This window comes from Pseudophryne corroboree, assembly GCF_028390025.1.
Source record: "Pseudophryne corroboree isolate aPseCor3 chromosome 3 unlocalized genomic scaffold, aPseCor3.hap2 SUPER_3_unloc_7, whole genome shotgun sequence".
Lineage (NCBI taxonomy): Eukaryota > Metazoa > Chordata > Amphibia > Anura > Myobatrachidae > Pseudophryne > Pseudophryne corroboree.
The window spans coordinates 1,007,329-1,032,113 of NW_026967563.1; the positions used below are offsets into that span (position 1 = coordinate 1,007,329).

At 49.0% G+C, this 24,785-nt stretch overlaps 1 protein-coding gene across 4 annotated transcripts in view; it reads left to right on the forward strand.

Moving 5' to 3' along the window:
* LOC134984606 (zinc finger protein 271-like) overlaps window positions 1-24,785 on the forward strand; it is a 52,300-nt gene that overhangs the window by 3,901 nt on the left and 23,614 nt on the right. For 2 of the 4 annotated variants that reach the window (XM_063950150.1, XM_063950153.1), the window contains exons 2-5: window positions 12,791-13,004; window positions 13,779-13,857; window positions 13,966-14,063; window positions 14,198-14,927. In XM_063950150.1, coding sequence (XP_063806220.1) covers window positions 13,824-13,857; window positions 13,966-14,063; window positions 14,198-14,927 — 862 coding nt within the window. In that variant the 5' untranslated portion in view covers window positions 12,791-13,004; window positions 13,779-13,823. The remainder of the gene's footprint in view (window positions 1-12,790; window positions 13,005-13,778; window positions 13,858-13,965; window positions 14,064-14,197; window positions 14,928-24,785) is intronic. The other 2 variants (XM_063950152.1, XM_063950151.1) reach the window with 2 other exon arrangements.

Here is a 24,785-nt window from a genome sequence, read left to right on the forward strand (position 1 = left end):
ACGTTGCACTCTCCATGACAGTTCTTCAACAACATGGTTGGTTCCTAAACTTGCCAAAATCACAGTTGATTCCGATGATGCGGTTGTCATTTTTGGGAATGATATTGGACACAGAACTACAGAGAGTCTTTCTTCCTGTGGAAAAGGCTCTGGAACTTCAGAGTCTGGTCAAACAAATTCTGAAACCACCAATAGTGTCAATCCATCAATGCATTCGGTTGCTGGGGAAGAGGGTTGTGGCCTACGAGGCCATTCAGTTTGGCAGGTTACATGCTAGAGTGTTCCAGCGCGACCTCTTGAACAAGTGGTCCGGGTCCCATCTACACATGCACCAGAAGATAATCCTGTCGTCCAAGACGAGGGTATCACTCCTGTGGTGGCTGCACAGCTCTCACCTCCTAGAGAGGCACAGGTTCGGGATACAGGACTGGATCCTAGTGACCACGGATGCAAGCCTCCGAGGCTGGGGGGCAGTCACCATGGGAGAAAACTTCCAAGGAAGATGGTCAAGTCAGGAGACTTGTCTCCACATAAATGTTCTGGAGCTAAGGGAAATTTACAACGGCCTCCTACAAGTGGAACATCTTCTTCGAGATCTACCTGTACTGATCCAGTCAGACAATGTAACAGCAGTAGCGTACATAAACCGTCAGGGCGGAACGAAAAGCAGAGCGGCGATGGCAGAAGCCACAAGGAATTTTCGCTGGGCGGAAAAGCATACAAGCGCTCTGTTAGCAATCTTCATTCCAGGAGTGGACATCTGGGAAGCAGACTTCCTCAGCAGACACGATCTCCATCCAGGAGATTGGGGCCTCCACCAAGAAGTCTTCGCAGAGGTGACAGGTCATTGGGGAACTCCTCAAGTAGACATGATGGCTTCTCGTCTCAACAAGAAGCTTCAGAGATATTGTTCAATGTCAAGGGACCCTCAAGCGATTGCAGTGGATGCTCCCTTGACACCGTGGGTGTTTCAGTCGGTGTATGTATTGCCTTCACTTCCTCTCATTCCAAAAGTTCTAAAGATCATAAGAAGAACAAAGATCCGAGCGATCCTCATAGTTCCAGACTGGCCAAGGAGGGCTTGGTATCCAGATCTTCAGGACTTACTCATCGGAGATCCCTGGCCTCTGTGCGTGTATTAGGACTTACCGCGGCTACGTTTGACGGCGTGGCAGTTGAACGCAAAATCCTAGCACGTAAGGTTATTCTCAGTGAAGTCATTCCCACACTTATTCAGGCCAGAAAAGGGGTAACGTCTATACATTACCACCATATTTGGAGAAAATATGTGTCTTGGTGTGAATCCAAGAAGGCTCCTACGGAAGAGTTTCAGCTAGGATGGTTTCCCCATTTTCTACAAGCAGGTGTGGATGCAGGCCTAAAATTGGGCTCAATCAAGGTTCAGATTTCAGCCTTATCGATTTTCTTTCAGAAACAATTGGCCTCCCTTCCAGAAGTTCAGACTTTCCTGAAGGGCGTATTGCACATCCAACCTCCATTGGCACCATGGGATCTTAATGTGGTGTTGCAGTTCCTTCAATCACATTGGTTTGAACCTTTATGGAAGGTGGTGTTGAAATTCCTCACTTGGAAAGTGGTCATCCTGTTGGCCTTGGCATCTGCAAGGTGGGTGTCTGAGTTGGCGGCCTTGTCTCACAAGAGCCCTTATTTGATCTTCCATGAAGATAGAGCTGAATTGAGGACACGTCAGCAATTTTTCCCAAAGGTGGTTTCCTCTTTCCACATAACAAACCTATCGTGGTACCTGTGGCTACTGATGCCTTCGTTGATTCAAAATCTCTGGATGTGGTCAGAGCTTTAAAGATTTATGTCACCAGAACGGCTCACTTCAGAAAAACAGAAGCTCTATTTGTCCTGTATGCTCCCAACAAGGTTGGGTGTCCTGCTTTCAAGCAGACCATTGCGCGCTGTATCTGAAACACGATTCAGCAGGCCCATTCCACTGCTGGATTGCCATAACCGGAATCAGTGAAGGCCCATTCCACTAGGAAGGTGGGCTCATCCTGGGTGGCTGCCCGGGGGGGTCTCGGCATTGCAACTTTGCCGAGCAGCTACTTGGTCGGGGCCAAACACTTTTGCACAGTTCTATAAGTTTGACACCTTGGCCGATGGAGACCTTAAGTTTGGTCAATCGGTGCTGCAGAGTCGTCCGCACTCTCCCATCCGTTCTAGAGCTTTGGTATAATCCCATGGTTCTAATGGTGACCCCAGCATCCTCTAGGACGTATGAGAAAATAGGATTTTAATACTTACCGGTAAATCCTTTTCTCTTAGTCCGTGGAGGATGCTTGGCGCCCGTCCCAGTGCGTACTGTATCTGCAGTTAATAGTTATGGTTACACATATGCTGTGTTACGTTTCTTAAGGGCGGAACCTGGATTGCACATCCTATTACTAAAGATATCAAGAGGTGCTATCATGCTGAGGCTTCTACTACTATGCTGGGGGAAGAGAGATGCAGATGCACACTCTTAGCACTAAGAACACTGATAATAAAAATAATTTAAATAAACCCTCACAATTAACATGGGTGGTCATTCCGAGTTGTTCGCTCACAAGCTGCTGTTAGCAGCTTTGCACAAGCTAAGCCGCCGCCTACTGGGACTGAATCTTAGCATAGTAGAATTGTGAACGAAAGATTCTCAAAATTGCGAATAGACACTTCTCAGCAGTTTCTGAGTAGCTCCAGACTTACTCGGCATCTGCGATCAGTTCAGTGCTTGTCGTTCCTGGTTTGACGTCACAAACACACCCAGCGTTCGCCCAGACACTTCTCCGTTTCTCCAGCCACTCCCGCGTTTTTCCCAGAAACGGTAGCGTTTTTCCGCACACACCCATAAAACGGCCTGTTTCCGCCCAGAAACACCCACTTCCTGTCAATCACACTCCAATCACCAGAACGAAGAATATACCTCGTAATACCGTGAGTAAAATACCAAACTTCTTAGCAAATTTACTTTTCGCAGTCGCAGTGCGGACATTGCGCATGCGCACTAAGTGGAAAATCGCTGCGATGCGAAGAAATTTACAGAGCGAACAACTCGGAATGACCACCATGGAGTATAATTGAAGTTCTTAGCACACATTTGCGCAAATATGCGGGCCCATGTACCGCGGCCAGGTGACTTCATCACATGGGTCCATAACATCCCTAATATTATCACATTCTATAAATTTATACAGGACTTACCTCTAAATAGGGCCTTATCAATGTGTGATCTGAGATGCAGGAACCCAGCCAATTAAAACACCTGAGGGTGAATGGGAGGAGTGCCAATCCAGAGGAAGGAAGCCGGCCTTCCAGTGTACAATATATACACAAATATAGTGGAAAAAAGGGGGGAACCTGGATTGCACATCCTATTACTAAAGTGTGCCTCTGCATCTCTCTTCCCCCAGCATAGTGTTACGTTTCTTGTCAGCCTGTTGCTGCAATTGTTCATGCCGTTGGCCTGTGTTCTGTTGAATGCCATGTTCTGCGGTATGGTTGAGGTGTGAGCTGGTATGGATCTCACCTTAGTTTAACAATAAATCCTTTCTTCGAAATGTCCGTCTCCCTGGGCACAGTTCCTATAATGGGAGTCTGGAGGAGGGGCATAGAGGGAGGAGCCAGTTCACACCCTTTCAAAGTCTTAAAGTGCCCATATCTCCTGCGGATCCCGTCTATACCCCATGGTTCTAATGATGACCCCAGCATCCTCTACGGACTAAGAGAAAAGGATTTACCTGTAGGTATTAAAATCCTATTATACAGGGGGAGTAGCCTGTGGTGTGCAGTTGTTGTTGTTGTTGTTATTATTTTTATACAGGGGATCAGCCTGTGGCATGCTGTTATTATTATTATTATTATTATTATTATTATACAGGAGGAGCAGCCTATGTTGTCCTATTATTAATATTATAAAGAAGGAGTAGCTAGTGGTGTCCACTTATTATTATTATTATTATTATTATTATTATTATTATTATGCAGGAGCAGCAGCCTGTGGTGTCCTGTCATTATTATTATACAGGGGAAGCAGGCTGTGGTGTCCTGTTGTTATTATTTTCTCTAACGTCCTAAGTGGATGCTGGGACTCCGTAAGGACCATGGGGAATAGCGGCTCCGCAGGAGACAGGGCACAAAATAAAAGCTTAAGGATCAGGTGGTGTGCACTGGCTCCTCCCCCTATGACCCTCCTCCAAGCCTCAGTTAGATTTTTGTGCCCGGCCGAGAAGGGTGCAATCTAGGTGGCTCTCCTGAGCTGCTTAGAATAAAAGTTTTAGTTTAGGTTTATTATTTTCAGTGAGTCCTGCTGGCAACAGGCTCACTGCATCGTGGGACTAAGGGGAGAAGAAGCGAACTCACCTGAGTGCAGAGTGGATTGGGCTTCTTAGGCTATTGGACATTAGCTCCAGAGGGACGATCACAGGTACAGCCTGGATGGGTCACCGGAGCCGCGCCGCCGTCCCCCTTACAGAGCCAGAAGAGACGAAGAGGTCCGGTGAAATCGGCGGCAGAAGACATCCTGTCTTCAGACTAAGGTAGCGCACAGCACCGCAGCTGTGCGCCATTGCTCTCAGCACACTTCACACTCCGGTCACTGAGGGTGCAGGGCGCTGGGGGGGGGAGCGCCCTGAGACGCAATATAACAGAAATATACCTTAGGTGGCTAAAGGAATACATCACATATAGCTCCTGGGCTATATGGATGTATTTTATCCCCTGCCATTTTACACAGAAAAAGCGGGAGATAAGGACGTCGTGAAGGGGCGGAGCCTATCTCCTCAGCACACTGGCGCCATTTTCCCTCACAGCTCCGCTGGAAGGACGGCTCCCTGACTCTCCCCTGCAGTCCTGCTTCTGAATCAGGGTAAAAAAGAGAAGGGGGGGCATTTTGGCAGCAGATAACAATATAAAACAGCAGCTATAAGGGTTTAACACTTATATAAGGTTATCCCTGTATATATATATAGCGCTGGGTGTGTGCTGGCAGACTCTCCCTCTGTCTCTCCAAAGGGCTAAGTGGGGTCCTGTCCTCTATCAGAGCATTCCCGGTGTGTGTGCTGTGTGTCGGTACGCGTGTGTCGACATGTATGAGGAGGAAAATGAGGTGGAGGCGGAGCAGTTGCCTGTGTTAGTGATGTCACCCCCTAGGGAGTCGACACCTGACTGGATGATTGTGTTTAAACAATTAAGTGATAATGTCAGCAATTTGCAAAAAACTGTTGACGATATGAGAAAGCCGGCAAATCAATTAGTGCCTGTTCAGGCGTCTCAGACACCGTTAGGGGCCTTAAAACGGCCGTTACCTCAGTGGGTCGACACAGACCCTGACACAGATACTGAGTCTAGTGTCGACGGTGATGAGACAAACGTAATGTCCAGTAGGGCCACACGTTACATGATCACGGCAATGAAAGAGGCATTGAACCTTTCTGACACTACAAGTACCACAAAGACGGGTATTATGTGGGGTGTGAAAAAACTGCCAATAGTTTTTCCTGAGTCAGATGAAATAAATGAGGTGTGTGATAAAGCGTGGGTTTCCCCCGATAAAAAACAGCTAATTTCTAATAAATTATTAGCACTATACCCTTTCCCGCCAGAGGTTAGGGCGCGGTGGGAAACACCCCCTAGGGTAGATAAGGCGCTCACACGTTTATCTAAACAAGTAGCGTTGCCGTCCCCTGATACGGCCACCCTCAAAGAACCAGCTGATAGGAGGCTGGAAAATATCCTAAAAAGTATATACACACATACTGGTGTTATACTGCGACCAGCAATCGCATCAGCCTGGATGTGCAGTGCTGGAGTCGCATGGACGGATTCCCTGATGGAGAATATTGATACCCTGGATAGGGACAATATTTTGTTAACTATAGAACATTTAAAGGATGCATTGCTATATATGCGTGATGCGCAGAGGGATATTTGTACCCTGGCATCAAGAGTAAGCGCAATGTCCATCTCTGCCAGAAGAGCATTATGGACGCGACAGTGGTCAGGGGATGCAGATTCCAAACGGCACATGGAAGTATTGCCGTATAAGGGGGAGGAGTTATTTGGGGCTGGTCTATCGGACCTGGTGGCCACGGCAACGGCTGGAAAATCCACCTTTTTACCCCAGGTTACTTCACATCAGCAGAAAAAGACACGGGCCCTCATTCCGAGTTGTTCGCTCGGTATTTTTCATCGCATCGCAGTGAGAATTCTCTTAGTGCGCATGCGTAATGTTCGCACTGCGCATGCGCCAAGTAACTTTACTAAGAAGAAAGTATTTTTACTCACGGCTTTTTCATCGCTCCGGCGATCGCATTGTGATTGACAGGAAATGGGTGTTACTGGGCGGATGTACGGCGTTTTAGGGGCGTGTGGCTGGAAACGCTACCGTTTCCGGAAAAAACGCAGGCGTGTCCGGAGAAACGGTGGGAGTGCTTGGGCGAACGCTGGGTGTGTTTATGACGTCAGCCGGGACCGAAAAGCACTGAATTGATCGCACAGGCAGAGTAAGTCTGGAGTTACTCTAAAACTGCTAACTCGTTTTTGATCGCAATATTGCGCATACATCGGTCGCACATTTAAGAAGTTTAGATTCACTCCCAGTAGGCGGCGGCTTAGCGTGTGTAACTCTGCTGAAATCGCCTTGCGAGCGAACAACTCGGAATGAGGGCCACAGTCTTTTCAAACTCAGTCCTTTCGTTCCCATAAGTACAAGCGAGCAAAAGGCCACTCTTTTCTGCCCAAGGGCAGAGGAAGAGGAAAAAGACTGCACCATGCAGCCGCTTCCCAGGAGCAGAAGCCCTCCCCTGCTTCTGCCAAGTCTTCAGCATGACGCTGGGGCTTTACAAGCAGACTCCGACATGGTGGGGGCCCGTCTCAAGAATTTCAACGCGCAGTGGGCTCACTCGCAAGTGGATCCCTGGATTCTACAGGTAGTATCACAGGGGTACAAACTGGAATTCGAGGCGTTTCCTCCTCATCGGTTCCTGAAGTCTGCTTTACCAAAGTCTCCCTCCGACAGGGAGGCAGTTCTGGAAGCCATTCACAAGCTGTATTCCCAGCAGGTGATAATCAAGGTACCCCTCTTACAACAGGGAAAGGGGTATTATTCCACGCTGTTTGTGGTACCGAAGCCGGACGGCTCGGTGAGACCAATCTTAAATCTAAAATCTTTGAACACTTACATAAAAGGGTTCAAGTTCAAGATGGAGTCACTCAGAGCAGTGATAGCGAACCTGGAAGAAGGGGACTATATGGTGTCTCTGGACATCAAGGATGCTTATCTCCACGTCCCAATATACCCTTCTCACCAAGGGTACCTCAGGTTTGTAGTACAAAACTGTCATCAGTTTCAGACGCTGCCGTTTGGATTGTCCACGGCGCCTCGGGTTTTTACCAAGGTAATGGCCAAAATGATGATTCTTCTACGAAGAAAAGGCATCTTAATTATCCCTTACTTGGACGATCTCCTGATAAGGGCAAGAACCAGGGAACAGTTAGAAGTCGGAGTGGCACTATCTCAGGTAGTACTACGTCAGCACGGGTGGATTCTAAATATTCCAAAATCGCAGCTGATTCCAACGACACGTCTACTGTTCCTAGGAATGATTCTGGACACAGTCCAGAAGAAGGTGTTTCTCCCGGAGGAGAAGGCCAGGGAGTTATCCGAGCTAGTCAGGAACCTCCTAAAACCAGGACAGGTCTCAGTACATCAGTGCACGAGGGTCCTGGGGAAAATGGTGGCTTCTTACGAAGCGATTCCATTTGGAAGATTCCATGCAAGAACGTTTCAATGGGATCTACTAGACAAATGGTCCGGATCGCATCTTCAGATGCATCAGCGGATAACCCTGTCGACAAGGACAAGGGTGTCTCTCCTGTGGTGGCTGCAGAGTGCTCATCTACTAGAGGGGCGCAGATTTGGCATTCAGGATTGGATCCTGGTAACCACGGATGCCAGCCTGAGAGGCTGGGGAGCAGTCACACAGGGAAGGAATTTCCAGGGCTTGTGGTCAAGCATGGAAACGTCTCTTCATATAAACATTCTGGAACTAAGGGCCATTTACAATGCCTTAAGTCAAGCAAAACCTCTGCTTCAGGGTCAGGCGGTGTTGATCCAATCGGACAACATCACGTCAGTCGCCCACGTAAACAGACAGGGCGGCACGAGAAGCAGGAGGGCAATGGCAGAAGCTGCAAGGATTCTTCGCTGGGCGGAAAATCATGTGATAGCACTGTCAGCAGTGTTCATTCCGGGAGTGGACAACTGGGAAGCAGACTTCCTCAGCAGACACGACCTTCACCCGGGAGAGTGGGGACTTCACCCGGAAGTCTTCCACCTGATTGTAAACCGTTGGGAAAAACCAAAGGTGGACATGATGGCGTCACGTCTAAACAAAAAACTGGACAAATATTGCGCCAGGTCAAGGGACCCTCAGGCAATAGCAGTGGACGCTCTGGTAACGCCGTGGGTGTACCAGTCAGTGTATGTGTTCCCTCCTCTGCCTCTCATACCAAAAGTATTGAGAATCATAAGAAGGAGAGGAGTAAGAACTATACTCGTGGTTCCGGATTGGCCAAGAAGGACTTGGTACCCGGAACTTCAAGAGATGCTCACGGACGAACCGTGGCCTCTACCTCTAAGAAAGGACCTGCTACTGCAGGGGCCTTGTCTGTTCCAAGACTTACCGCGGCTGCGTTTGACGGCATGGCGGTTGAACGCCGGATCCTAAAGGAAAAGGGCATTCCCTACCCTGGTCAAAGCCAGGAAGGAAGTAACCGCAAAACATTATCATCGTATTTGGCGTAAATATGTTGCGTGGTGTGAGGCCAAGAAGGCCCCTACAGAGGAATTTCAACTGGGTCGTTTCCTGCATTTCCTGCAAACAGGACTGTCTATGGGCCTATAATTAGGTTCCATTAAGGTTCAAATTTCGGCCTTGTCGATTTTCTTCCAGAAAGAACTGGCTTCAGTACCTGAAGTTCAGACATTTGTGAAAGGGGTGCTGCACATACAGCCTCCTTTTGTGCGTCCAGTGGCACCTTGGGATCTCAATGTTGTGTTGAGTTTTCTAAAATCACATTGGTTTGAACCACTTTCCACGATAGACTTAAAATATCTCACGTGGAAGGTGTCGATGCTGTTAGCCTTGGCTTCAGCCAGGCGTGTGTCAGAATTGGCGGCTTTATCATGTAAAAGCCCTTACTTAATATTTCATTCTGACAGGGCGGAATTGAGGACTCGTCCTCAATTTCTACCTAAGGTGGTTTCTGCATTTCACATGAACCAACCTATTGTGGTGCCTGCGGCTACTAGGGACTTAGAGGACTCTAAGTTGCTTGACGTTGTCAGGGCCTTGAAAATATATGTTTCCAGGACGGCTGGAGTCAGAAAATCTGACTCGCTGTTTATCCTGTATGCACCCAACAAGCTGGGTGCTCCTGCTTCTAAGCAGACTATTGCTCGTTGGATTTGTAGTACAAGTCAGCTTGCACATTCTGTGGCAGGCCTGCCACAGCCAAAATCAGTAAAAGCCCATTCCACAAGGAAAGTGGGCTCATCTTGGGCGGCTGCCCGAGGGGTCTCGGCTTTACAACTTTGCCGAGCAGCTACTTGGTCAGGGGCAAACACGTTTGCTAAATTCTACAAATTTGATACCCTGGCTGAGGAGGACCTGGAGTTCTCTCATTCGGTGCTGCAGAGTCATCCGCACTCTCCCGCCCGTTTGGGAGCTTTGGTATAATCCCCATGGTCCTTACGGAGTCCCAGCATCCACTTAGGACGTTAGAGAAAATAAGATTTTACTTACCGATAAATCTATTTCTCATAGTCCGTAGTGGATGCTGGGCGCCCATCCCTAGTGCGGATTGTCTGCAATACTTGTATATAGTTATTGTTACAAAAAAATTCGGGTTATTATTGTTGAGCCATCTTTCAGAGGCTCCTTTGCATTTATCATACTGTTAACTGGGTTCAGATCACGAGTTGTACGGTGTGATTGGTGTGGCTGGTATGAGTCTTACCCGGGATTCAATATCCTTCCTTATTATGTACGCTCGTCCGGGCACAGTATCCTAACTGGCTTGGAGGAGGGTCATAGGGGGAGGAGCCAGTGCACACCACCTGATCCTTAAGCTTTTATTTTGTGCCCTGTCTCCTGCGGAGCCGCTATTCCCCATGGTCCTTACGGAGTCCCAGCATCCACTACGGACTATGAGAAATAGATTTATCGGTAAGTAAAATCTTATTATACAGAAGGTAGTAGCCTGTTGTGTTCTATTATTATTATTTTTTTGCAGAGGGAGCAGCCTGTGGTGTCATTTTATTATAACTATAAATGGAGAGCTGAATGGGGTGTCCTGTTGTTATTATTATAATACGGGGGGAGCAGGTTTTTGTGTATGGTTATTATTATACAGGGACAGCAGCTTGTGGTGTCTTATTATTATCTCCTATATATTTGCCTTAATCTGTGACTCTGTGCTGTAACGCTGGGCGGAGTTACAGTGGTGGGTGGAGTTATTCAAATGAGTCACAGAACTGGGCAAATCTATAGGAGAGCAGCAGCAGAAGCAGATGGTATGGGCATGGCACAGGCAGGGGTGCATACCTCCCAGCTTTCTTCAGACAGAAGGAGGGACACACACACACACACACACACAAAACAACACACAGCGAAAAGGGGGCGTGGTCAACAAAAGGGGCGTGGCTTCACAGTAGGGAACCCGTTTTCGTCAGTGAGGGGGCATGCCCAGCGCTCTGTGAGCTGCTGGCATGCCCCCAAGGGCAGATTATGAGTCTGGGGTCCCAGGGCACTTAAGACAAGGGGCCCTATCTCATTGCTGTGCCTGCTGTGGGATTAGGGGCGTGGCCTAATCGCGCCCGCGAAGCCACCCCCCCTTATGCAAATTCCAGGCATTTTTATTTATTTTTATGGAATTTTGGCCCCTCAGCTAGAGGTAAATCCAGAGGAGGTGGTCGCTCCCCCCCTACACACCCGCACAGGCAGAAGAAAGCCGGGAGACTGCTGCCTCCCTGCTACACCACAGACCTGCCAATACGCAGCAGCGTGTGCTGACTGTAACACAATGCTGCCGCTGTTGCTGGCAGGACGAGGGAGCTTCTGAGCTGGGACAGAGCTACTCCAGCCAGGGGGCCCCATAAAACTGTGGGGCCCATGGTACGTACCCCCTGCCCCCCTTAATCCGGCTCTGCTGCTGGAACCCCCCCTTAATCCGTACCCCCTGATGCCTCCTCTCCCTCTGTCTCCACTAAATTCACCGCTGCTCTAAGCAAAACAGAGAGTACAGGAGCTTCCCAACTGCCCCACCCCACCCCCGCCCCTTCCCATCCAACAGCACCTCCGGAACCCTTCACCCATCCGCAACATTCCCGCACCTGCCCCTCTCCCACCCTTGGCACCCCTGCCCTTCCCCCACCGGCAGTACCTCCGGACCCCATCCCCCATCTGCAGCCCCCACTCCTCTGCCCCTCCCCCACCCGCAGCATCTCCCGACCCTTCCCCATCCGGGCCCCCCGCTTCCACCCCCCCCTCTACCCGCAGCATCTACAAACACCCTCCCCCATCCACAGCCCCCCCCCCGCACCTGCTACATTCTGTACATTGTGCCCTGCAGGTGCTGTTCACGCCGTCGCAAGGGGCTGCGCCTCCTTCACCATTGCACGCCCTTTCATTGTGCAATATTTAACCACTAACAAAGGAATGCAGGTAATACTCTGTATAATACAAATATTGAACCCCAGAAAGGCATGCAAGGGTTTAATGGGGTGTAGCCCCTTGCGACGGTGTGAAGAGCGCCCGTAGGGCGCGATGAAGCACCTAGTTATTATTATTATACATTTGGAGTGGTGGTGATGTCACAGTGATGTCACTTATATCTATAGTAATAATACAGGGACATGACTGGGGAGGTGAGGGGGATCTGGGAGCATCTCAGTGACATCACTTATATCTATAGTAATAATACAAGGACACGACTGTGGAGGTGAGGAGGTCTGGGAGAGACACAGTGACATCACTTATATCTATAGTGATAATACAGGGACATGAATAAGGAGGTGAGGGGGTCTGGGAGCTTCACAGTGACATAACTTATATCTATAGTGATAATACAGGGACATGACTGGGGAGGTGAGGGGGTCTGGGAGCTTCACAGTGACATCACTTATATCTATAGTGATAATACAGGGACATGACTGGGGAGGTGAGGGGATGTGGGAATGTCACAGTGACATCACATATTTATTATAATAATACAGGGACATGACTGGGAAGGTGAGTACATCTGGGAATGTCACAGTGACATCAATTACATCTATAGTAATAATACAGGGACATGACTGGGGAGGTGAGGGGATCTGAGAATGTCAGTGTGACATCAATTACATCTATAGTAATAATACAGGGACATGACTGGGGAGGTGAGGGGGATCTGGGAGCATCTCAGTGACATCACTTATATCTATAGTAATAATACAGGGACATGACTGGGAGGTGAGGGGATCTGAGAATGTCACAGTGACATCAATTACATCTATAGTAATAATACAGGGACATGACTGGGGGTGAGGGTAATCTGGGAGCATCACATTTACATAACTTTTATCTATAGTAATAATAGAGGGACATGACTGCGGAGGTGAGGGGATCTGGGAATGTCACTATGACATTACTTATATCTATAATAATAATAATACAGGGACATGACTGGGGAGGTGAGGAGATCTGGGAGTATATACAGTGATATTGATGTCTCCCCCATTTAGCAGGATTACACCATAGTGAAGAAGACATTCGGTGAGCATGAGACCCCCAGCCACCATCCTCGTGTTGCAGGTGGACTAAGCAGGACCTAGAGCCCCATCACGGTGCCTCCACCTCACTTACTGACCCACTGATACATAAGAGACACAATGACCAGAAGATCCTGGAACTCACCAACAAGATCATTCAGCTGCTGACTGGAGAGGTGACTGCTGGGTATGGGGCATTATACAGTAACACCAGGGGTTGTGTCTGGGTGATGACTGGAGAGGTGACTGCTGGGAATGGGGCATTATACAGTAACACCAGGGGGACGTGTCTGGGTGATGACTGGAGAGGTGACTGCTGGGAATGGGACATTATACAGTAACACCAGGGGATGTGTCTAGCTGATGACTGGAGAGGTGACTGCCGTGAATGGGACATTATACAGTAACACCAGGGGATGTGTCTGGGTGATGACTGGAGAGGTGACTGCTGGGAATGGAGCATTATACAGTAACACCAGGGGATGTGTCTGGGTGATGACTGGAGAGGTGACTGCTGGGAATGGGACATTATACAGTAACACCAGGGGACGTGTCTGGGTGATGACTGGAGAGGTGACTGCCAGGAATGGGGTATTATACAGTAACACCAGGGAATGTGTCTGGGTGATGACTGGAGAGATGACTGCTGGGAATGGGGCATTATACAGTAACACCAGGGGATGTGTCTGGGTGATGACTGGAGAGGTGACTGCTGGGAATGGGGCATTATACAGTAACACCAGGGGATGTGTCTGGGTGATGACTGGAGAGGTGACTGCTGGGAATGGGGCATTATACAGTAACACCAGGGGATGTGTCTGGGTGATGGCTGGAAAGTTGACTGCTGGAAATGGGACATTATACAGTAACACCAGGGGATGTGTCTGGGTGATGACTGTAGCACTGTGTGTGTCAGGTTCCTATAAGGTGTCAGGATGCCACTGTCTATGTCTCCATGCAGGAGGGGGAGTATATAGAGGAACACAGGGATCTGTACAAGGACGTGATGATGGAGAATCACCGGCCCCTCACATCACTGGGTAAGAGGAGACTGTCATGTATTGTACAGGGGAGAGCAGGTATATATACTCACATCACCTGATGATCACATATATACACTGTACTCAGTCACTGTGTGTCTCCTACAGATGGGCCCAGTAACAGAGATACCCCAGAGAGATGTCCCCGTCCTCTGTATTCCCAGAATTGTACAGAGGAGAATCACAGGATCCCACAGGAGGATCAGGTAGGTGGGATTTAGGGTCTCCCCAATATACCAAAGTGACTGTCACTATATGATCTGTAGAGAAGCTGTGTGTCTTATACACTGATATTATACTGTTTCACCTCAGTTTAATCTGTTTGCAAATGTCATTATAGTACATGACTGATATGAAGGCAGAAGATATAGAGGGAGAAGAAGAGACGTATGTGACTGATATAAAGGCAGAAGATATAGAGGGAGAAGAAGAGACGTATGTGACTGATATAAAGGCAGAAGATACAGAGGGAGAAGAAGAGACGTATGTGACTGATATGAAGGCAGAAGATATAGAGGGAGAAGAAGAGACGTATGTGACTGATATAAAGGCAGAAGATATAGAGGGAGAAGAAGAGACGTATGTGACGGATATAAAGGCAGAAGATATAGAGGGAGAAGAAGAGACGTATGTGACTGATATAAAGGCAGAAGATACAGAGGGAGAAGAAGAGACGTATGTGACTGATATGAAGGCAGAAGATATAGAGGGAGAAGAAGAGACGTATGTGACTGATATAAAGGCAGAAGATATAGAGGGAGAAGAAGAGACGTATGTGACTGATATAAAGGCAGAAGATACAGAGGGAGAAGAAGAGACGTATGTGACTGATATGAAGGCAGAAGATACAGAGGGAGAAGAAGAGACGTATGTGACTGATATAAAGGCAGAAGATATAGAGGGAGAAGAAGATACGTATGTGACTGATATAAAGGCAGAAGATATAGAGGGAGAAGAAGAGACGTATGTGACTGATATAAAGGCAGAAGATATACAGGGAGAAGAAGAGACGTATGTGACGGGTGATCAGCAGTGTAAGGAGGAGGAGATCCCTACAGATATCAGCACAGGTGAGTAATAAACACTTATTACAGAAAAGAGTCATATATTCTCCTTGCTCAGTCACTACAGCAATCTCTTATCCTACAGCCTCCTCTGTCAGTACAAACTAATGAGGAATATGTATTTTCCCAGTGGTGGAGTGAGAAGCCATCAGCCCCTATTATGCTCCTGCTCTCCTCTCACATCATGCCACTGACCAGCCCAGAGATCTGACCAGTCTCCTCCACACACTCTCTGGTGTATCTCATACATCAGGAGCCATCAGCCCCTATTATACTCCTGCTCTCCCCCTCACATCATGTCACTGTGTGTTACCAGCCCAGAGATCTGACCAGTCTCCTCCCCACACTCTCTGGTGTATCTCATACATCAGGATCCATCAGCCCCTATTATACTCCTGCTCTCCCCCTCACATCATGTCACTGTGTGTTACCAGCCCAGAGATCTGACCAGTCTCCTCCCCAGACTCTCTGGTGTATCTCATACATCAGGAGCCATCAACACCTATTATACTCCTGCTCTCCCCTCACATCATGCCACTGACCAGCCCAGAGATCTGACCAGTCTCCTCCACACACTCTCTGGTGTATCTCATACATCAGGAGCCATCAGCCCCTATTATACTCCTGCTCTCCCCCTCACATCATGTCACTGTGTGTTACCAGCCCAGAGATCTGACCAGTCTCCTCCCCAGACTCTCTGGTGTATCTCATACATCAGGAGCCATCAGCACCTATTATACTCCTGCTCTCCCCCTCACATCATGTCACTGTGTGTTACCAGCCCAGAGATCTGACCAGTCTCCTCCCCACACTCTCTGTTGTATCTCATACATCAGGAGCCATCAGCCCCTATTATACTCCTGCTCTTCCCCTCACATCATGTCACTGTGTGTTACCAGCCCAGAGATCTGACCAGTCTCCTCCCCACACTCTCTGTTGTATCTCATACATCAGGAGCCATCAGCACCTATTATACTCCTACTCTCCACCTCACATCATGTCACTGTGTGTTACCAGCCCAGAGATTTATTTATTTATTTATTAACAGTTTCTTATATAGCGCAGCATATTCCATTGCGCTTTACAATTAGGACAACAGTAATAGAACAAAACTGGGTAAAAACAGACAGACATAGAGGTAGGAAGGCCCTGCTCGCAAGCTTACAATCTGACCAGTCTCCTCCCCACACTCTCTGGTGTATCTCATACATCAGGAGCCATCAGCCCCTATTATACTCCTGCTCTCCCCCTCACATCATGTCACTGTGTGTTACCAGCCCAGAGATGTGACCAGTCTCCTCCCCACACTCTCTGGTATATCTCATACATCAGGAGACATCGGCCTCTATTATACTCCTGCTCTCCCCCTCACATCATGTCACTGTGTGTTACCTGCCCACAGATCTGACCAGTCTCCTCCCCACTCTCTCTGGTGTATCTCTTACATCAGCAGCTATCAGCCTCTATTTCTCTAACGTCCTAGTGGATGCTGGGGACTCCGTAAGGCCATGGGGAATAGACGGGCTCCGCAGGAGACTGGGCACTCTTAAAGAAAGATTAGGTACTATATCTGGTGTGCACTGGCTCCTCCCTCTATGCCCCTCCTCCAGACCTCAGTTAGAATCTGTGCCCGGCCAGAGCTGGGTGCTCCTAGGAGGCTCACCATTAGCACCAGAGGGATCAAACACCGGTACCGTACCACGATCGTCCGTTCCCGGAGCCGCGCCGCCGCCGTCCTCGCAGAGCCAGAAGTTCTGAAGACCAGGAGAAGCAAGAAGACATCGAAGTCGGCGGCATGAAGACTCCTGTCTTCACATAAGGTAGCGCACAGCACCGCAGCTGTGCGCCATTGCTCCCACTGCACACCACACACTCCGGTCACTGTAGGGTGCAGGGTGCTGGGGGGGGGCGCGCCCTGGGCAGCAATTTCAATACCTTTTGGGCAAAAATGAGCATATATACAGTCCCAGACTGTATATATGTAAAATTCCCGCCATTTCTCTAACGTCCTAGTGGATGCTGGGACTCCGTCAGGACCATGGGGAATAGCGGGCTCCGCAGGAGACAGGGCACATCTAAATAAAGCTTTTAGGATCACATGGTGCGTACTGGCTCCTCCCCCTATGACCCTCCTCCAAGCCTCAGTTAGGTTTTTGTGTCCGTCCGAGAAGGGTGCAATCTAGGTGGCTCTCCTAAAGAGCTGCTTAGACAAAGTTTTTTTAGGTTTAAATCTCAGTGAGTCCTGCTGGCAACAGGATCACTGCATCGAGGGACTTAGGGGAGAGATTTCCAACTCACCTGCGTGCAGGATGGATTGGAGTCTTAGGCTACTGGACACTTAGCTCCAGAGGGAGTCGGAACACAGGTCATCCTGGGGTTCGTCCCGGAGCCGCGCCGCCGACCCCCCTTACAGATGCTGAAGATCGGAGGTTCGGAAGCAGGCGGCAGAAGACTCCTCAGTCTTCATGAAGGTAGCGCACAGCACTGCAGCTGTGCGCCATTGTTGCTACACTTCTCACTGATCAGTCACGGAAGGTGCAGGGCGCTGCTGGGGGCGCCCTGGGCAGCAATATTAAATACCTTTAGTGGCGAAAAATATATCACATATAGCCATTAAGGCTATATGTATGTATTTAACCCAGGCCAGTTTTCTTAAAACCCGGGAGAAAAGCCCGCCGAAAAGGGGGCGGAGCTTATTCTCCTCAGCACTCAGCGCCATTTTCCTGCTCAGCTCCGCTGGTGAGGAAGGCTCCCAGGACTCTCCCCTGCACTGCACTACAGAAACAGGGTAACAAAGAGAAGGGGGGCATAATTTGGCGATATTTATATATTAAAAGCGCTTATAACAAAAACAACACCTTTTAGGGTTGTTTATATACATTTATAGCGTTTTTGGTGTGTGCTGGCAAACTCTCCCTCTGTCTCCCCAAAGGGCTAAGAGGGTCCTGTCTTCGATTAGAGCATTCCCTGTGTGGCTGCTGTGTGTCGGTACGCGTGTGTCGACATGTATGAGGACGATGTTGGTGTGGAGGCAGAGCAATTGCCGGTAATGGTGATGTCACCCCCTAGGGAGTCGACACCGGAATGGATGGCTTTAGTTATGGAATTACGTGATAATGTTAGCACATTACAAAAGTCAGTTGACGAAATGAGACGGCCGGAAAACCAGTTAGTACCGGCTCAGGCGTCTCAGACACCGTCAGGGGCTGTAAAACGTCCCTTACCTCAGTCAGTCGACACGGGTACTGACACAGATGAATCTAGTGTCGACGGTGAAGAAACAAACGTATTTTCCAATGGGGCCACACGTTATATGATCACGGCAATGAAGGAGGCTTTGCAGATCTCTGATACTGCTGGTACCTCAAAAAGGGGTATTATGTGGGGGGTGAAAAAAACTACCTGTAGCTTTTCCAGAATCAGAGGAATTGAATGACGTGTGTGATGAAGCGTGGGTTAACCCAGATAGAAAACTGCTAATTTCCAAGAAGTTATTGGCATTATACCCTTTCCCACCAGAGGTAAGGGCGCACTGGGAAACACCCCCTAGGGTGGATAAGGCGCTCACACGTTTATCAAAGCAAGTGGCGTTGCCGTCTCCTGATACGGCCGCCCTCAAGGATCCAGCGGATAGGAGGCTGGAAACTACCCTAAAAAGTATATACACTCATACTGGTGTTATACTGCGACCGGCAATAGCCTCAGCCTGGATGTGCAGTGCTGGGGTAGTGTGGTTGGATTCACTGACTGAAAATATTGATACCCTGGATAGGGACAGTATTTTATTGACTCTAGAGCAATTAAAGGATGCGTTTCTTTATATGCGAGATGCTCAGAGGGATATTTGTACTCTAGCATCAAGAGTAAGTGCGATGTCCATATCTGCCAGAAGAAGTTTATGGACGCGACAGTGGTCAGGTGATGCGGATTCCAAAAGGCGTATGGAAGTATTGCCATATAAAGGAGAGGAATTATTTGGGGTCGGTCTTTCGGACCTGGTGGCCACGGCAACTGCCGGCAAATCCACTTTTTTACCTCAGACCCCCTCCCAACAGAAAAAGACACCGTCTTTTCAGCCGCAGTCCTTTCGCTCCTATAAAAACAAGCGAGCAAAAGGACAGTCTTATCTGCCGCGAGGCAGAGGAAAGGGTAAGAGAGGGCAGCAAGCAGCCCCTGCCCAGGACCAGAAGCCCGCCCCGGGTTCTACAAAGCCATCAGCATGACGCTGGGGCTTTACAAGCGGACTCAGGAGCGGTGGGGGGTCGACTCAAGATTTTCAGCAATCAGTGGGCTCGCTCACAGGTGGACCCGTGGATCCTGCAGATAGTATCTCAGGGTTACATGTTGGAGTTCGAAAGGTCTCCCCCTCGCCGGTTCCTAAAGTCTGCTTTACCAACGTCTCCCTCAGAAAGGACGACGGTATTGGAAGCCATTCACAAGCTGTATTCTCAGCAGGTGATAGTCAAGGTACCCCTCCTACAACAAGGAAAGGGGTATTATTCCACACTATTTGTGGTACCGAAGCCGGACGGTTCGGTAAGACCTATTCTAAACCTGAAATCCTTGAACCTGTACATACAGAAATTCAAGTTCAAGATGGAGTCACTCAGAGCAGTGATAGCGAATCTGGAAGAAGGGGACTTCATGGTGTCCCTGGACATAAAAGATGCTTATCTGCATGTCCCAATTTACCCCTCACACCAAGGGTATCTCAGGTTCGTGATACAAGACTGTCATTATCAGTTTCAAACGCTGCCGTTTGGTTTGTCCACGGCACCTCGGGTCTTTACCAAGGTAATGACCGAAATGATGGTTCTTCTACGAAGAAAAGGCGTATTAATTATCCCTTACTTGGACGATCTCCTGATAAGGGCAAAGTCCAGAGAACAGCTGGAAGTCGGTGTAGCACTAACCCAGGTAGTGCTTCAGCAACACGGGTGGATTCTGAATCTTCCAAAATCTCAATTGACCCCGACAACACGTCTGCTGTTCCTGGGAATGATTCTGGACACGGTTCAGAAAAAGGTGTTTCTCCCGGAGGAGAAAGCAAGGGAGTTATCCGAACTTGTCAGGAACCTCCTAAAACCAGGAACTGTGTCAGTACATCAATGCACAAGAGTCCTGGGAAAGATGGTGGCTTCTTACGAAGCAATTCCATTCGGCAGATTCCATGCACGAACATTTCAGTGGGATCTGCTGGACAAATGGTCCGGATCGCATCTGCACATGCATCAGCGGATAACACTGTCACCAAGAACAAGGTTGTCTCTCCTGTGGTGGTTGCAGAGTGCCCATCTGTTAGAGGGCCGCAGATTCGGCATACAGGACTGGGTCCTGGTGACTACGGATGCCAGCCTACGAGGCTTGGGAGCAGTCACGCAGGGAAGAAACTTCCAGGGCGTGTGGTCAAACCTGGAGACGTCCCTTCACATAAATATACTGGAGCTAAGAGCGATCTACAATGCTCTAAGCCTGGCAAAACCGCTGCTTCAGGGTCAGCCGGTGTTGATCCAGTCGGACAACATCACGGCAGTCGCCCACGTAAACCGACAAGGCGGCACGAGAAGCAGAAGAGCAATGACAGAAGCTGCAAGGATTCTGCGCTGGGCGGAAAATCATGTCATAGCACTGTCAGCAGTGTTCATCCCGGGAGTGGACAACTGGGAAGCAGACTTCCTCAGCAGACACGACCTTCACCCGGGAGAGTGGGGACTTCATCCAGAAGTATTCCACGTGATTGTGAACCATTGGGAAAAACCAAAGGTGGACATGATGGCGTCTCGCCTCAACAAAAAATTGGACAGATATTGCGCCAGGTCAAGAGACCCCCAGGCAATAGCTGTGGACGCTCTGGTAACACCGTGGGTGTACCAGTCAGTGTATGTGTTCCCTCCTCTGCCTCTCATACCAAAGGTACTGAGAATTATACGGAAAAGGGGAGTAAGAACAATACTAGTGGCTCCGGACTGGCCAAGAAGAACTTGGTATCCGGAACTTCAAGAGATGCTCACGGAGGATCCGTGGCCTCTACCGCTAAGAAGGGATCTGCTTCAGCAGGGACCTTGTATGTTCCAAGACTTACCGCGTCTGCGTTTGACGGCATGGCGGTTGAACGCCGGATTCTAAAAGAAAAGGGCATTCCAGAGGAAGTTATTCCTACCTTGATTAAGGCTAGAAAGGAAGTGACTGTACAACATTATCACCGCATTTGGCGAAAATATGTTGCGTGGTGTGAGGCCAAGAAGGCCCCAACGGAAGAATTTCAATTGGGTCGATTCTTACATTTCCTGCAAGCAGGATTGTCTATGGGCCTAAAATTGGGGTCCATTAAAGTTCAAATTTCGGCCTTATCAATCTTCTTCCAGAAGGAATTGGCGTCAGTGCCTGAAGTACAAACTTTTGTCAAAGGTGTACTACATATACAACCCCCAATTGTGCCTCCAGTGGCACCGTGGGATTTGAACGTAGTTTTGAATCTTCTCAAATCTCATTGGTTTGAGCCTCTAAAATTGGTAGATTTAAAATACCTTACATGGAAGGTAACCATGCTATTGGCCCTGGCTTCAGCCAGGAGAGTTTCAGAGTTGGCGGCTTTATCGTACAAAAGCCCATATCTGAATTTCCATTCGGACAGGGCAGAACTGCGGACACGTCCTCATTTTCTCCCTAAGGTGGTTTCGGCTTTTCACTTGAACCAGCCTATTGTGGTGCCTGCGGCTACTAGCGACTTGGAGGACTCCAAGTTACTGGACGTTGTCAGAGCATTAAAAATATATATTTCAAGGACAGCTGAAGTCAGAAAATCTGACTCGTTGTTTATATTGTATGCACCCAACAAGATGGGTGCTCCTGCGTCTAAACAGACGATTGCACGTTGGATCTGTAACACAATCCAACTTGCACATTCTGTGGCAGGCCTGCCACAGCCTAAATCTGTAAAGGCCCACTCCACAAGGAAAGTGGGCTCATCTTGGGCGGCTGCCCGAGGGGTCTCGGCATTACAACTCTGCCGAGCAGCTACGTGGTCAGGGGAGAACACGTTTGTAAAATTTTACAAATTTGATACTCTGGCTAAGGAGGACCTGGAGTTCGCTCATTCGGTGCTGCAGAGTCATCCGCACTCTCCCGCCCGTTTGGGAGCTTTGGTATAATCCCCATGGTCCTGACGGAGTCCCAGCATCCACTAGGACGTTAGAGAAAATAAGAATTTACTTACCGATAATTCTATTTCTCATAGTCCGTAGTGGATGCTGGGCGCCCATCCCAAGTGCGGATTGTCTGCAATGCTTGTACATAGTTATTGTTACAAAAATCGGGTTATTACTATTGTTGTGAGCCATCTTTTCAGAGGCTACTTCGTTTTTTGTTATCATACTGTTAACTGGGTTCAGATCACAAGTTGTACGGTGTGATTGGTGTGGCTGGTATGAGTCTTACCCGGGATTCAAGATCCTTCCTTATTGTGTACGCTCGTCCGGGCACAGTACCTAACTGAGGCTTGGAGGAGGGTCATAGGGGGAGGAGCCAGTACGCACCATGTGATCCTAAAAGCTTTATTTAGATGTGCCCTGTCTCCTGCGGAGCCCGCTATTCCCCATGGTCCTGACGGAGTCCCAGCATCCACTACGGACTATGAGAAATAGAATTATCGGTAAGTAAATTCTTATTTTTTTTTATACAGAACAGCGGGACAGAAGCCTGCCGCCGAGGGGGCGGAGCTTCTTCCTCAGCACTACCCAGCGTCATTTTTCTTCACAGCTCCGCTGGAAGCAGGTCCCCAGGCTCTCCCCTGCAGTATACAGGTACAACAAGGGCAAAAGAGAGGGGCGGGCACATAAATTTAGGCGCAAAACAGCATTATTAATGTTTATTATCAGCAGCTACTGGGTGGACACTTCTTATAGTGTAATCCCTGGGTTATATAGCGCTGTGGTGTGTGCTGGCATACTCTCTCTCTCTGTCTCCCCAAAAGCCTTTGTGGGGTCCTGTCCTCAGTCAGAGTATTCCCTTTGTGTCTGCGGTGTGTCGGTACGTCAGGTCGACATGTTTGATGAGGAAGGGTACGTGGAGGCGGAGCAGGTGCATATGGATGGGGTGTCGGCGCCGACACCAGACTGGATGGAGATGTGGAAGGTGTTAAATGAGAATGTAAACTCCTTGCATAAAAGGTTAGACAAAGCTGAAGCCTTGGGACAGTCAGGGTCTCAACCAGTGCCTGATCCCACAGCTCAGGGGCCGTCAGGGTCTCACAAGCGTCCACTATCCCAGTTAGTGGACACAGATGTCGGCACGGAGTCTGACTCCAGTGTTGACGAGGATGAGGCGAAATTACAGCCTAAAATGACTAAGGCCATCCGCTACATGATTAAAGCAGTGAAGGATGTATTGCACATTTATGAAGAAACCCCAGTCCCTGACAAGAGGGTTCATATGTATGGGGAGAAAAAGCAGAAGGTCACTTTTCCCCCGTCACATGAATTGAATGAATTATGTGAGAAAGCCTGGGAATCTCCTGAGAAGAAAGTAATAATTTCCAAGAGATTGCTGATGGCGTATCCCTTCCCGCCAAAAGACAGGTTACGCTGGGGGTCGTCCCCCAAGGTAGACAAGGCGTTAACGCGCTTGTCTAAGAAGGTGGCCCTCCCATCTCAGGATACGGCCACCCTTAAAGATCCTGCGGACAGAAAACAGGAAGGACTCTGTTTTATTAACCCTGGGGCATATCAAGGACACCGTCCTATGTATGCGGGATGCTCAGAGGGACATTTGCTTGCTGGGCTCCAGGGTAAATGCACTGTCCATTGCGGCCAGAAGGGTCTTATGGACTCGGCAATGGACAGGGGATGCTGATTCTAAAAGACATATGGAGGTTTTGCCATATAAGGGTGAGGAATTGTTTGGGGACGGTCTCTCGGACCTAGTCGCCACAGCTACTGATGGGAAGTCAAAATTCTTGCCATTTGTTTCCTCACAGCCTAAGAAAGCACCGTATTATCAAATGCCGTCCTTTCGTCCACCAAAGAGCAAGAGGGTCAGAGGTGCTTCCTTTCTTGCCAGAGGCAGGGGTAGAGGAAAGAAGCTGCACCACGCAGCCAGTTCCCAGGAACAAAAGTCCTCCCCTGCTTCCACTAAATCCACCGCATGATGCTGGGGCTCCACAGGCGGAGCCAGGAGCGGTGGGGGCGCGTCTCAGACATTTCAGCCACCAGTGGGTTCGCTCGCAGGTGGATCCCTGGGCTATACAAATTGTGTCTCAGGGATACAAACTGGAATTCGAAGTGACGCCTCCTCACCATTTCCTAAAATCGGCCTTGCCAGCTTCCCCCTCCGAAAGGGGGGTAGTGCTGGCAACAATTCACAAGCTATACCTCCAGCAGGTGATTGTAAAGGTTCCCATCCTTCAACAAGGAAGGGGTTACTATTCCACGATGTTTGTGGTTCCGAAACCGGACGGTTCGGTCAGGCCCATTCTGAATTTGAAGTCCCTGAACATTTACCTGAGGAAATTCAAGTTCAAAATGGAATCGCTCAGAGCGGTCATTGCAAGCCTGGAGGAGGGGGATTTTATAGTATCTCTGGACATCAAGGACGCTTACTTGCATGTCCCCATTTACCCTCCTCATCAGGAGTACCTCAGGTTTGTGGTACAGGACTGTCATTACCAGTTCCAGACGCTACCGTTTGGCCTATCTACGGCACCGAGAATATTTACCAAGGTAATGGCGGAGATGATGGTGCTCCTTCGGAAGCATGGGGTTACAGTTATCCCGTACTTGGACGATCTACTGATAAAGGCGAGGTCCAAGGAGCAGTTACTGCTCAACGTAGCACACTCTCAAGAAGTGTTGCGTCAGCACTGCTGGA